At 41.2% G+C, this 14,979-nt stretch overlaps 1 protein-coding gene across 1 annotated transcript in view; it reads right to left on the bottom strand.

Annotated features, from left to right (window-relative positions):
* The window catches only part of FLT1 (fms related receptor tyrosine kinase 1), a 170,878-nt gene that overhangs the window by 98,679 nt on the left and 57,220 nt on the right, over window positions 1–14,979 (bottom strand). The window contains exons 8-10 of the mRNA XM_036077056.2: window positions 14,609–14,726; window positions 12,278–12,447; window positions 11,718–11,877 (exon numbers count right to left, since the gene is read on the bottom strand). Of these exons, the coding sequence (XP_035932949.1) occupies window positions 11,718–11,877; window positions 12,278–12,447; window positions 14,609–14,726 (448 nt within the window). The remainder of the gene's footprint in view (window positions 1–11,717; window positions 11,878–12,277; window positions 12,448–14,608; window positions 14,727–14,979) is intronic.

Raw genomic sequence — 14,979 nt, 5'->3', positions numbered from 1 at the left:
ATAATGTAAGTTGTCCTTTTATTATCTCGCTAGATAGAGAGCTACTTAAGAGCAGGGACTATGTCTTGTTCACCATTATAACCTCCGGGCCTAGCCCAGCCACCGGGTAAACAGCACAGGAGCACACCCACCTCTTGCTCAGTTAACCATCTGATGAGAAGAGTGAATCCTGACAATGGCCTGACTAGATGTGGATTCAACCCCGTGTCAGGTGTCAACCCACCATCCATCATTTACCTCCAACGTGCTGAAAAAGGGGGCACTGCTGACCCTCAAATGACCTCCCACATCTCCCTTCAACGAAGCACCATGTCACCACCATCAGCGCCTGTCTACTCACGGTGAGGAGTACTAATGGAGACAGAGGGTCTGACTGGGACCTGGACGGACTCCTCACAGCATTATCCATATCTGACCAACTGACAGTCATGGACAATTTCAACTTAGGCAATGATGCTCACATGTGGAGAAGCATCTTCTGGTCTAACGGAAAATAGAAAACCAACCAGCAATGGTCTTCTCTTTTCCTCAAGGGTAGGCAAAAATATTGGATCATAATCATTAGCACATTTTATTCAAATAAAAAAATATATATTCATACATATTCCATTTAAGAAGTAAAATCATGTCCTCTGAGAGAAGTAGAAGATTTAGTTCCTTCTGTTACTAAGGAACATAGACATTTATTGAAGAGACAAGTTAAATACATGCTCATGTATCAAAATATCAGAAAAATGTCAGAATATAATTGAGTGCAAGCAAGTAAGATGTCAAGAGTCCATATGCTACCATCACTGGACAAGACTTGGGTCAATGAACATTTGAATGCAAGTAGATTGAGGATATTATAGCTCCTCTAATTTCCTAAAAAAATCTGAAAACTCTATGCTTTCTGGTCCCATCTTAATTTCTTTGGAGTAAATCACCGTAGTCAGAAGACCTGTCTAAAGATGCAAGCACTGGGGCAGCTGGGTGGCTCAGTTGGTTAAGTGTCCAACTCTTGGTTTCAGCTCAGGTCATGATCTCGGGGTCTGGAGATCGAGCCCCAAGATGGGCTCCATGCTCAGTGCGGAGTCTGCTTGGGACTCTCTCTCCCTCGCCCTCTGCCCCTCCCCCCTTCTCTCTTTCTCTCCCTCTCAAACAAATAAATAAATCTTTGGGAAAAAAAATAAAGATGCAAGCATGTTTCTGGGAGAACATTAACCTAACAGCATGGATCATTTTGTCAGAATATTGTCAGCTTTCACAGGATACCAGTGTGTGCATGTCGCCACCTCAGAGGGAAGCTGCTTTGCAGTGGGCAGCCCTAGAGTGGTCTAAAAATACTGGACAGGTTCCAGCAAACAAACTTAGCGCTTGCAGTGCACCAGCCATGGAGCTAAATACTTCATATATATTAGCTCATCTAATCCCCTGAACAACCTACAGTGTCAGTGCTATTATCTATCTCTACTGTGTAGGTCAGGAAACTCGGACGCACACGGTAGTTTATTTTACCCAGAAGCTGGTAGACCGTAGTAGGTGGTGGAGACAGGATTCAGGCTCCAGAGCCCATGACCTTAAACCCTAGACTAGATTTTTCTGTATTCTAACACCTTTTAAAATTGCTTCTTGATGGTCATTAACATATTTCTCAAAACATATTTGCTTTCTGGATATGAGCCTTTGCCCCCAAATTACTCAACTTAAGGTCGAAGTAGTTGTTACAGAGACAATCCTAGTAGTGAAAATGAAGTGCTTGGTAGATGATGCTCAAGAGGCCAAACTCTGACACGTCACAACCAGGGCTGGTTTCCTAACAAGGAACTTAAACTTTCTGTAATGGTAATAATCCCAGGATCTGCCTCATAGAAGTTCTGCAATAATTAAATGAGACAATATATATAAAGCACACATTAAGCACTTAATGTCCTATAGATAAGTGCTCAATAATTTTCAGCTATAAAAGAAAGAAAAATAGAAATCCTAGGCCACAGGGTCTTCTTCCGGACATGATCTTCTGTTTGGCTCTAAGTAGTCTCTAAATACCCATTCTTGTTATCCTCACCTTACATAGCCAAAGGCTTTTTCACACGAGAATATTTCTCAGTAAGGTAGCATAGTTTTCAGTGATGAAGACAAGGCATATGGAACATTAAATGCCTCAGGAAATGGGATAACATGCCCTTAGATAATTCTTTTATTTTATCTACTTATTTATTTTTAAAGATTGTATTTATCTATTTGAGAGAGAGAGAGAAAGAGCTCGCGCACATGAGCAGGGGGTAAGGGCAGTAGGAGAGGGAGAAGTAGACTCCCTGCTGAGCACAGAGCCCGACTTGGGGCTCCATCCCAGGATCCTGGGATCATGACCCAAGCCGAAGGCAGATGCTTAACCAACTGAGCCACCCAAGTACCCCCCCAACTCCAGATCATTTTTTTAAAAACTCAAGTGAAAATCCAAGTTCTTTGATTCTGAGGCTTTGATCTTCAGACGTGCAGGACAGAGTTTCAGGGACACAAGGCACATGACACATGCCAAAGATGGGCTACAGGAGTAAGACTGCCAACAGTGAGGCTGTGGAAGTCTATCAGTCTGCACGGGCGAGGGACAGGGTGGGCCTATGGGCAGTAGATGGCAGAAGAGCCAGGCATCAGCCAGGAAGGCTGGCTGAAGTACAATGAATGACTGGCTCAACAATTTAGCCCTCATTTGAAAATTCCACATCGGGTCCATACCCACCTTTCCAATTTTTGGTTTTAATTTTTCTCAGCCCAAATCTGAGGCATCAGCCAAGTTACTCTTCACGCATGTCCTTTTCAACTCTTCAACCCATCCCTGTCCCCATGTTACTCTGCCACATCTATGTTCCTTTCCATTTGCCATTCTAGTACCTTCCCATCATCTTTAGGACTCAGATCTTATTTCCCCCACAGAGTTTCCTCTAAACTGCAGGAGTCCCCACCTACCATCCACTGAAACCATGATGGTTCATTTATTCATCCAGATTACAGGCACCTCCCACGGAGACTCAAGGCAATGTTGTGGTGGAAATAAGAATGAACGGGAATAATAAACAGGTAATCAGAGACTTGGGTCTAGTCCCGGGCTTGCCATTAACTAGCTGCTAGGTGAGGGATTAATTATTTATCTTTGAGCCAGTTTCTCCTCTGTAAAACAAGCTCTTCTTAATCTCGAAGATTCCCTAATTCTAAGTGAATGAAGCATTCAAGGTGACTAAATCAAGGCCTGCGGTGGCGTCCATGTCCTTGTTGCATTTACTCATCAACTATAAACTCAAACTTTCTCCTTCATTTTCTTTTGTCCCCCCCCCCCCACTCTTCATCTCCTTTGTTCTCCTGTGCCTCCTGCAAAAATCCACAGCTTTGTGAGCCCCCTGAGGGCTGAGTGCTTGCTGAATCCTGATCCAGAAAAATAATCCTGAACAACAAAGGAGGGAACAGGACTTCCTGCGAGAGATCAAATACCCCTGCAAGGTGAGAAAGTCACAGAGAGGGACAGTGCCACCACAGTAAAAGTGCCAAATTGACTGTATGACTTGCTACCCTCCTCAGGTTGGTCTTATTTAGACCTGCTCATCCCATTGGGGTTGATACCTCCTCAAAGGGTCTATTCCCACCTGCAGGTCTGGGGCCCAAACCAGTGCAGCTCATCCTCAGTTCCCAAAGTAATTGTGACATCTGAGTTGAATTCTCCCAGCTGCTCTTTCTCCTCTCCCCTCCCATCCTTGGTGCAACTAATTTAACAGGTGGACTCCACAGGATCACTGGTGACACGAGTAAACCCAGTGGGTTAGGCCAGTGACTCCCCAAACCTGTCCCCCTCAAGGATTTCTGCGCCTTCCTCTGGGAACCCATGGGGGTGCACTTAGAGGAGTCCTGTGGGACACCAATGAAAAGTAACCTTCTGAAATGCCAACCTACTTAGCCTCTCTTATTCCATGATCTGAAGACACCTGAGAAATAACTTTCTGAGCTTCAGTTTCCTAATGGGGAAATTATGTCCCTTCAGGAATATTGTACAGATTAGGGATAGTGTATGGAAAGGGGTGAACACAGCTTTGGCACTAGGAAGGGCTCACTGATTACATCTGTTATCATTAAGTAGAAGTGGCATTCAAGGTGACAAGACACCCCCTGAAGCTTCGAGAGAAATTATGAAGAAACAAGTTCTAGTGACTTGAAGTGCATTATAAGGCACCATCTGGCCATAGTCTAAATCCATTACATCCTTTCTCTCTTCTCAATGCACCAGGCTCTACTTTTTCACCCAAAAAGGCAGTGAGGTTACATTAAAACCACAGACCAGAGTTCATATTTCAAGAAACAGTCTACCGATTTTATTCTTTGTGCTACACCAGCGATGGGGGGAGGGGGGGACAAAACAGTCTACTAAGTCAATGGAGGTCTAACTAAAATGTAGATTTCCAAGAACAGGTGCATGTTTTATAAGTGATTGGTCCTATTTATCCATTACCTAATGCTCTTGTGTTAGGACATTAGTTTCTAAGATTCAGTAAGAAAATGCCCATTCCGTTTTTAAAAATCTGTAAGTAAGGCCAAAGAAAATTTGAGAGGTTCTGCCAATCTTCTTTAAGGAATCTCCCCAAACTGTGTGTTTGGGAACCTTCTGGCATTCCTAATCCTGGGAAGCAACACTGAATTTTGCTCAAAAGATCCCTAAAAAAAAACCATTCCTATGACTCAGCCTTTTGGTTTAATTTAAACACATAATGAAATGTTTGATAGCAATTACAGGAGACAGTTAATTCATTAGAAACAATTATTCCTCAGACTCGCTGTATTACCATGAGGAGTGGGGAAAGGAGGAAAATCTCACAAAGCAGAGAAAAGTGGCAGACAGGCATTTGGCACATGAACTCGTGCTCTGTTCTCAGGACTTTGTATGAAATATTAATAAGGGCCCTCGTCCAAACATTCACATTGGGCAGTATGCACTTCCTCATCCAGCAATTATATAACAGAAAGCAAGAAGTTTCTCATTAGGAGGGGAACATTCACGTTCTGCTTGTGATGAAAGCCTCCTAAAGAAGATGGCCCGATTGAGTTGAGCTTGTTTGTTCAAGCTCAAAGTCCTGCTGAAGTGGTCTTTGGTGAATGGGTCTTCTTTAAAGTCCCCATTTTGATTCAAGGTTTTGTGTATGGCAAACTAAAATTCTCGATAGCATGCCTGCTTTGGGTCCCTGAACCCATACGTACCCCGCACAGAAAATATGTCAAGAGACGCATGGATACAAATTATATGTACACTTAGGAGGAATGTGATAAATATTAAAACACGCAGTATGTGATATTTCCAAAAGAAGAGGTCTTTTTAAATTATGCTTCCCTCTGACATCTGACCTACATTTAGCCCCCAGGAAGTGCTGACTTTTTCAAAAATGTTTACACTGTTAACACTCTCATTTTGTAGATAGAATATGGGACATAAAATTGTTTCAGCAAAATAAATAAATAAATAAATAAATAACAGACATTCATGCTGGCAGTCAATTAAGTCCTTGAGTACATCTCTAATTAACTACCATTAACAATTGTTTTGTTTCAGTCCTGTTAGTTTTGTGCATCAGTGGGGTATGTAAAATTACGTTTCTCTCAGATGATCCATCCCTCTCACATCCCTAATGATTCAGGCCTTCCTTTCTTTGCCAATTTGCTGAAGTAAACAATGGAGGGATGCAATTAAGCAAGCCCTTCTCATAGTTCCTAGATGTCTCTGCCTTCCCTTATTTTGTAGGCCACCTCGCCCCCCCTCCCCCATGCCCCCAAGAAGCCCAGCAAACCACACTTGGTCCTGGAGTGGTCCGCTTTCCCTAGACCCAATCCCCTGTCCTCTACTGCTGGGCAGATGAAGAGTGTTCAGAAATGGGATGTCAAATTGTGTGGTGGGAATGATTATATCCTATTAAACTTCTAAAGCCTGTAACTATTTGCCATTCCAGATCTGACTGGCTTTAGAGTTCTGGAAGCAGTCCCTTGAAATTCCACGTACACCTATCGGGTTTTTCCTAGCAAATCCCCCATTTTGGCTAAGAAAGTAATACAGGATACTCTACCCCTTTCACCTGCCATGACTTGAGAATCCAGTGACATTTTTTGCATTCTGAAGGGGCTCGTTGGCGAAAGATCAAATAAAGCAAGCAAGGTTTTAGGGCTAACTGGGCAAAGAACGATAATGCCTTTGGTTGGATGGGTTGGACCAAGACCAGCAAAGGTAGTCCAGCTTGGCCCTGAAGAAAATGTGGGTTGACACCAGCAATGCAGGAGCAGAGGGTTGTTTTTTTTTTTAAATGGGTGATTACTCGCAATATAATTACGGAGGCAGTTCTGTGCCACAGAATACATACTTACACACGCGTAAGGCTTTTCTACAACCATTCAGCTTTCACAGGTTGGTTTTTTCAGTGAATTTGGCACTGATCCTCAGAGTTAATCCTCAGGTCAAATTGCTTTATAATTTGTAAGAAGCAGAAGGGAAATATCAGTGTGCAACAACGAGGAAATTATTTCAAGCTTTTTTGAATGAAGAAAACGTCATTTTAAGTGATTTTCTCATTTCACTCATGAATAGCTGTGTACTATAGGAGAGGGGAAGCAGGGCAGTTACCATTTACAGAAGGGGAAATCGAAGCACAGATTAAATAACTGGCCAAGGTCACAGAGAAGTCAGGGCCTGTGCCAAGAATAGAACCCACTTCCTTGCTTCCCAGGTCTCTATCCCTGAGACTGGGAAAAAGATATTCTGCAGGTACGTGTATGGAGAAAATAAGTAACGACCAGCTATGTTTGATCTTATAGCATTAAACATACATGCTGAAGGCCAATGGTGTGTATCTTTGTTTTGCACACGGTTGGTGCGATAAGTAGACGGGTGACAGTATATTTGGGCTGAACACTGATGATGTGCAACATGCATTTGTAAGATGCGAACAATGTGAATGCAAGAGAAGTAGCCGAAGTTTCTCTCTGTGTATTTTTATTGGTCATCACAGAGAGCCAATGAAGAAAATGAGATTTTTCACAAAGAACTCGATATACTTAACAGCCTCTTTCACTAAAGGCCACTCTATTATCATCTATCAGTGTTATTTGTGACCTCAACAGTTAGCTGGGGACAGAGAATTAAAGCAGCCTGTGATGGAAAGAGCGTGCGGTCTAAAAACAAACCTGCAGTAATCAGCGGCCACAGGCCACTTCACCCTCCCTGGAGAAAAGACCCAGACACATTCAACATTTGAAAAGCAGGCTTTAGTTTTAGAAAGAAGACAAGACAACCTCGGAAACAACTGGGGAGACTCTGGGCACAGACGGGGAGCGGAGCCCTGTTAATCGGTTAATGGCGAGCATCAGGAAGGATGACCCAGCCTCAGCCCACTCACCACCCCTCTGTTTTCGGGGAGCAAAGGACCCAGCCAGGCCTGCTATTCTCCAGTCAGTTATTGGCAGGGCTCCTGGGCGCTCAAGCATGCATCAGTAAAAGCAATCTTGCAACATCTCAGACTCTTCCTGAGAAAAATGTAACTGGTGATCTGGAGTACCTGCATCATGCCAACGCTGTCCATTCCCTGTTTCCCGCTAGGGCCCCACAAATCCATGTCCTCCATTTCCCAAAGAGGGGTCCCTTCCCTCCAGTCCAAGATTGTTACTCTTTCCTTTAGAGACCAAGCTCCACACAGTGGGCAACGTCATGCACACTATTCCCTGTGAGACAGAACCAGCACCGTGGCAGAGAGATATGTGGCAAAGGACTATGGGAGCAAGACCCGCTCATTGTGTGGGCGGGTCAGGAGTTCCACATAGTGCTTCAAAATCCAGGGGGGACGTGAAGTTCTAGAATCTACTGTGGACTCCCTCAGTAGGAATCAGCTCTCCCACGTCCCACTCTGCCCCACTCTGGCCTTTGCCAACCCACAGGTCAGAACCACTTCCTCCCATGACAGGAAACGAGTGAGTGAGACAGGCCGCACAAACTGGGATGGTTACTTTAGTCCCCCGCTGCACAGCCTTTGTCATCTTGCTTTTGCTTTTGCCTAACTCAGCTGTATTTCCTTCATTTCTCTTCTTCTGAAAAATCGTGTTACGTTTTCCTCAATTCTACAGCCCACACCTACTCCATTTCTATTTCTCAAGCACAGCAAAATACACTTTACTTTCCACAACTTGTGTTCATTTCTCAGAAGCGCTGGTTAGGTTAAAAATTGTCACTGTTGTGAAACTAGCTCTATAGTAGGCAGAAAATTCTTTGCATGTTCCTTAAAAGTTTTGGAGCCTTAGAGAATTTTATCCCACTGCTAGCAGTAATCACAACCTTGCCTTTCAATGGCACTCCGTACCCTTCCCAAATACATGATCTCATTTGAACCTCATATTGTCTCTGTGAAGTGTGTGTAATCATCTGTATTTTATATGAACAGAAGCTGTAAACTACACACATGTGAAAGGTACTCTGAGCTTAACTACCCTTATGCATACTCCCTAGGTTATGCCCACACTAACCTGGAACAAGTTTAGGAATATCTATTTAGAAGTCTCTGCTAGTTGCTAAGGATGAGGAAAAATCCAAAATTCCACTTCATCTGGTATTGACAAGTTATTTTAATGCTATTAAAAATTCAAAAGAAATATTCTAGCTCTCCTGCTATGTTACCACCCAAATGTGCAGAAAAGTACAAGGGGAAAAGATTCTGCCATATTTCCTCTCAGCTCATTAGGAATGTGAGTTGAAAAGTAACTACCTTTTTCCTCCTTTCTTTTATTCCTAATGTTTTATAAGAACAAACTCTAGGTGAATCAGAAGCATAGCTAGAACATAGCTCAGCTGTGTATCACAGTTTGTTTTTTTTTTTTAAAGGAGGAAATTTCTGTTAATTTTATTTATGGTTCTTATTTTCCACAAAGGTAAACTAGTTGAGCAATAGTTCTGACAGTTTCCAAATATATTTAATGTATTTACTGGACTCCAGAAAACTATGCAATTTAAGTCTGAACCTCTTTAACTTAGATACATTAACCAGTTGGCCATATTAAACCAATTAATAAGTTTGAGCTACTTAAAACAAATACATTCAAACCTCAAAACTAATCTAATGCTTCGGTTGTGTCCATATATAGATATGTCCTTTAACTAGAGCCTAAAATTTAAATACCAAGAACTATTCTATATATTCACGAGTAATATGGACATATTAACCACCTAATCTCTTTTGACAGTCATGCGTAGATACCACCGTGCAAATATGTTACTATGTAACTCAAAATAAAATTTTAAAAATTCATGCAATAGATCTCCCCTTTATTCAAATGTCACTAACTAAAATTCCTATCTACAATGGAATCTAGGTGTTAAGTATATAAAATACATTTATATAAAGACATATTTGAAAACTTCTAGTAATTAAAGAAGGCTCCATTTCTCTGTCAATTTTAGCTCCTATCTCTCTGACAGGGTGAAGTAGAATTATTCTATTTTCCTAGTTCACAAAGGTCCTGTATATCTTTCTGAACTATTTCTAAGTTAAACGTACTGATTTAACCACCAAGCACCAAATTCAGGCCTGACACACGTAAGCTACTTGGTCTGTTGACTTAGGAAAAAAAAAAAAAAAACTTCTTATGGATATGCACATTTTGTAGCAGATAATTTCAAGCAACAACATATATTGTTTGAATGAAGCATCACTGAAAAAGTTAAAGCTTTCATTTCTGATCTGTCTTGTGATTGGTTAAAAAAAACGCCTTGATCAGAGAATAAGTCAGATGGTCAACAAACATTTACTGAAGATCTGAGGCACTGCTCTGAGTCTTGAGAGAAGAGGAATTAGACATCTTTCCAGACCTTGGCAAACTTACTCTGTGACACAGGAGAAGGATCCCATGTACCACAAAGAAATCAGAAAAAGAGAGCTAATGCCTCCAAAGCTTTACTTCAAATGACTTCATTCCCCAAACCATATTTTATTAGCATTATTCAAACCCAACTTTATAACATTATATTCCCTCACTCATAATTGCTATTTTCTAAGAGGGTTCCTAGCTCTGCCCTAAATAGAATTGAAATTTTATTTTTATTTATTTTTTATTTTTTAAGTAGGTTCCATGGCCAGCTTGGAGCCCAATGAGGGGCTCAAACTCACAACCCTGAGATCAAAACCTGAAACTGACTGAGCCACCCAGGTGTCCCTAGAATTGAAATTTTAGATTTGCTATTGTCAAAACAAAAATTAAAAACATCCATAAAAGGCTATGTTATTCCCCCAAAATTCAACTTTACACTTTTCTCCAAATAACTTAAATTATTTAGTTATTTTTCACTTATTTGCATGTTAGGTTAGCACAAATATCCAGGCCTTAAGGGAATAGATCCGCAAATATGGATGCCTACCCCTAAATTAGCAAAATCATACAAAATCTCAGTAGATCTCACTTTCTTTTGGGTTAAGTATCCACAGTGGTAAAGAAGATAGTCAAGATTTGTAATTTCTCCATATTTCTATTCTTAGGAAATGACATTCACATGAGAAATTGGGACATGTGTGGAAACAGCTACTTCTCGGGAACCCCAGGACTCACCAGTAGCTTTCACTATCAGAATGAAAGACTTCAAGCAAAAGATTACAACACAAGATGAAGAGCTGAAATGGCAGGAAGAATCCAGAAAACCAAACAGTCCCTTCTGTTTATGCTAGAATTGTGTCTTACTTTTTATCAAGCTAATTTTGTTTTTGTTTTTGTTTTTTCTTTTAAATAGCAACTTTCCCGACACTCCACAAGTGGAGTTAAAAGCAACAAAGCAAATATTATGGCATAATGATTGTTCTTGGGCGGTCTCAATAGTATCTGATTGTTGCACTTATCAACTCTATTCCTGTCCTTCAAATTAGCTCTCATGAACTGTCCTTAGCATCATTCCTCTAGACTAAACAAAAATGGGAAAAGAGCAAACAGGACTCAGTCATCAACAGGATGCAAGGAAATGCTGCACAATGACCAGAAGGTAGGGACGTATCCACTCAGCAAATACACAGTAAGCCTCTACCACTGTGTGTGCCGGGCCCTAAAGATACAGAGCTGCTCTCAGTCAGCTCAGGGCTTAGAGATAAAACAAATGTATGCAACTGTATGCAAACCCAGCAAAGTAACAAGGTGTAAATGAGGCGTGGTTCCTACTGAAGAGGGAGAAAGGAATCTGAACGAGGCAGTCAGAAGAGTTGGCAAAGCTAAGCCTTGGAGGGTAAGGAAGGACTTCTCAGGAGGCAGCAAATGGGTGGAAACGAAGGAAGAGCATGAGCAAAACCTACGACGGGTAGTGATCACCAGGGCAGGGAAGATCTCCTATCATATCCAATGTTCACAAAATGAGAAATGGGAAAGCCACTGTAGCTGAATTAGCCAAAGTCCGGAGGCTCTCAGTTGAAAACAAGACTGGAGTTCCAACTGAGCTTCAAAAAAGGCTCACAAGGTGACCTTGATTCTGTCCCTGTGCTCCTAAAACTATCAACTAAAGAGAAAAATTATGAAATGGTTAGAAACGAGTAAGGAAGAAAAGTAGATATTGCCGACTTTTTCCCATGGGAGGGAAAGCCTTTGCCCCAAACGTAACTGCACATCCCATTTGCAAACTTCCATCTGTGTCCCTTAAAGAATCTCGAGTCCAGGTATAGCAAGTATTCGAAAGTTAGAAAACAAACCGTCCTTACCTTGCTTTGGAATGACTATGGTTACAAGCACGCCAGAACCACGTGACTGTAGGCTGAGGTAAACCATAGATGGTACAAGTCAGGGTCTGTCTGCTGCCCAGTGGGTAGAGAGTTGGGTCTGGAAAGGATGACACGGCCTTTTCATAGATCTGGGGTTTCACTGGAAGGGAGATGAACAGGACAGAGGTCAAGAGCTGTACAGTGACTTTCTCTGGGTCTACAACATGAAGGCCTGCATTCTCCTTGGTTTTGATGTCGGGGACACCAACACATACTGTTGTCATTACAGCCTTTTTAAAAAAAATAAATAAAAGTGTTTTGATAACAGTAAAAAATTGATTCCATGGTGTGTACGTCATGATTACAATGATAAAAAATCATATTGCTTACGGAAGATAACGAGCAGACATGAAATCGGTATGATGGGGGCGTACGCGGTTTTAAAAATCATTACTTAAAAGTGTGTTTTCTCTGATGTTGTTCTATTGACTTTTGGTTTACAAATTTTCCCGAACTGCACCCCTGCCAGAACCAGAAGAAAGTATGAACAGCAAACTTACCATTTACAATTAAAGTGGTGGTAAGGTTTTTAAACACACTGGACTGCTTGATGGCCAGCAAGATCGTGTAATCCCCTGCATCTTCGGCGGCAACATCTTTGATAATTAACGAGTAGCCATGAACCAAATAGCGAGGAGATTTCTCAGTCGCAGGGAACCCATCTTTTAACCTGTGGTTAAGAGTGTGATTGGGAAGTCATTCCACACGGCCTCTCAGATATCACTTTAACGCTGTCATTTACATTTGTGAGCTCAAGTTGATACGCTCCAAGCCTTTGGTCCTCCACATTCATTTTACAAATGTAGACACTAACTTTTCAGTAAAGCCATGTGTGGTTTTTAAATGGAGAAACACTTCACATTTATTGGCAAGGAGGAAGAAGTATGTTGAAGGAAGAAAGAAAAGCGATGGTTTTAAGGTACCCACAAGGATGCTGGTCACCACGTGACTTAAGTATTCACCCAGCAGCACTGGCTGATCCCATCGAGATGTTTTTCAGTTTTCCATGAGGCTTCATTAGCAATACAAGGGCCATTGTAAGTCAGATCAACTAGATCACTTCTCCAGATAAAAATAAAAATAGACTTTCCTATTGTGGTCTCATGTGGAGTTCTTATTAGTTGTATAAATGGTCACACCAGTTGTCCCTTTCATAAGCTATAGTAAAATCAAGATTACCAAGATTTTTCCCCTGTGGAAGAATAGTTAAGGCACAAAACTCACAAACAAAAGGTACAAAACTTAAAAAAAAAATTCTTTTTAACTTTAAATATAGAATCAATGCCTAGATACCTAACGCAGTTGCATACAGAACTGAGATTCAGGAGGCCTGAATGCTTGTCCCAGCTCTGCCACTCTGTGCTGTGCACCTGACTTGTCCGTGTGAGCCTCAGTTTCTCCAAATTTTCTAGAGTTTCTCAAAGATTTAATGCTACAAGTCTATGATTTCATTAAATCGCACAGTTCTTTAGCTGGGCATTTTTTAATCTGTTAGGAGCTTATTGTGTTCTATATGAAGGTTTAATATTGGAAATGGTATTAGTTCATATCCATACAAACGTTACATTGTCCTGTAAGCAAATACCCATCACTAATGGGTCTCGGTTCCAAAGCAGTTGAAATAACTATGCTCTATTTTATGACTGCAGATATCATCTTAATTTACTTTATTTCTCATGAACAAGTCAGTGTTTTCAAAGAGGGATCGATTTATTGTGTATGTGTTTTAGGTCCTAGCTGCTTAGTTACTAAAGAAATTAGCACTGTTTAATAGATGGGGATACTCTCAGACCCTTTTGAAAGAGGGAATATATAGCCTGGAGTGATTAAATGCCTATTAAGGAATTATGTACACTCACAGGAAATTTACTATTGGACCTTTTACACATTATAAAACAAAACCAAAAAATCTCTCTTCTACTGTGATGGCATGAAGGGGCACAGCACAGAGTTTAATGTTCTCTTTAACTCCCTATTAACTATTTGAGGAAACTGAAAACAAACACTGCAATGATATGATATTGAAAGCAAAATAAGGTCTGGTGGAGGTGATTCTACAATGGCACCATTTCTATATTGTACGGGCTGTTTTCCTAATCGGTTTTGTACTGTATGCTTTGTTTAAAATGTAATGGTTTGAGCCAAAGATATTGGCATTTAAAAATGATTTAACAAAATGACTACAGATTATAAACAGATTACATTGTTTTACATCAGGTGTTGTACTAACACAAAAAGAACCTGCTTCAGGAGGTTCTGAATATGCAAACTTCGAGCCAAAAAAAACTTAATTAGTTCAAGTAGGTCCTTTCCTCCACCCCTGCGACTGAATAAGTCTTGTCTCTATTAATGTTTGTTTAATTTTACAACAAGCCTGGAACTTTCATCCCAGCTGTATATAAAAGAATTATTTTCAGATAATAAAAGAATTATTATCCTCATTACAAGGGCCCACTTCTTCAGGGTTAATAGAGCATGTTACATATTCAAGACGCTTCCTACTCATTGCCCAACATACTCCATTCAAAGGATGTTGACATCATGGGGAGGTTTAGAGATGCAGAAATTTAGTCACAGCACGGGAAGGGCTGAAATGAACCGAGCACTCAAAACACCTCAGCTCTTGCCCCATCCTGGGACAGCTTCCTTTCCCCTCCAGCCCAGCCTCTCTGCTTGCTCCCAGCCCCAGAAATCAACACAGTTCTTGGCTTTCCACCACCGTCTGGGGAACTTCTCTTGATATTTTTTCAGGAATTCCAGTCATTGGGCTCCTGCATCTTCCTACTTACAAAGCATATCTTAAACTGATAGGAAAATAATTATGGTCCTACCATAGAACCTCTGGCGAGGGAAATGCCTTCACTTTCACAGATAACCTGTAGGCCCTCTTGCCAGCTGTGGTCTCCAGCACGTGCTGTTTTCGATGCGTCACAGTGATGAATGCTTTATCTTTGAAAGGAGAATGATAAAGAGATTAGGAAAGACCATGTTTATCTAAATAGAACAACACCAACCCAACCCCCTGCCTCCTAGAAGGAGGGTGCAAGCAATAAACAAACAGAGCTGAACTCTGATCAAGCCTATCAGTGAGCCCAAATATTGAGCCCTGAATAAAATAATTCAGAAGCACTCTAACTGGTGAAGTACATTCAAATGAAAGGGTTGCGAGTAAAACAGAAAAACAAAGGCAGAGCCACAGAGA

The sequence above is a fragment of the Halichoerus grypus genome, chromosome 4 (genome assembly GCF_964656455.1).
Source record: "Halichoerus grypus chromosome 4, mHalGry1.hap1.1, whole genome shotgun sequence".
NCBI classification, from domain to species: Eukaryota; Metazoa; Chordata; class Mammalia; order Carnivora; family Phocidae; genus Halichoerus; species Halichoerus grypus.
This window is presented reverse-complemented; position numbering and strand designations above follow the sequence as displayed.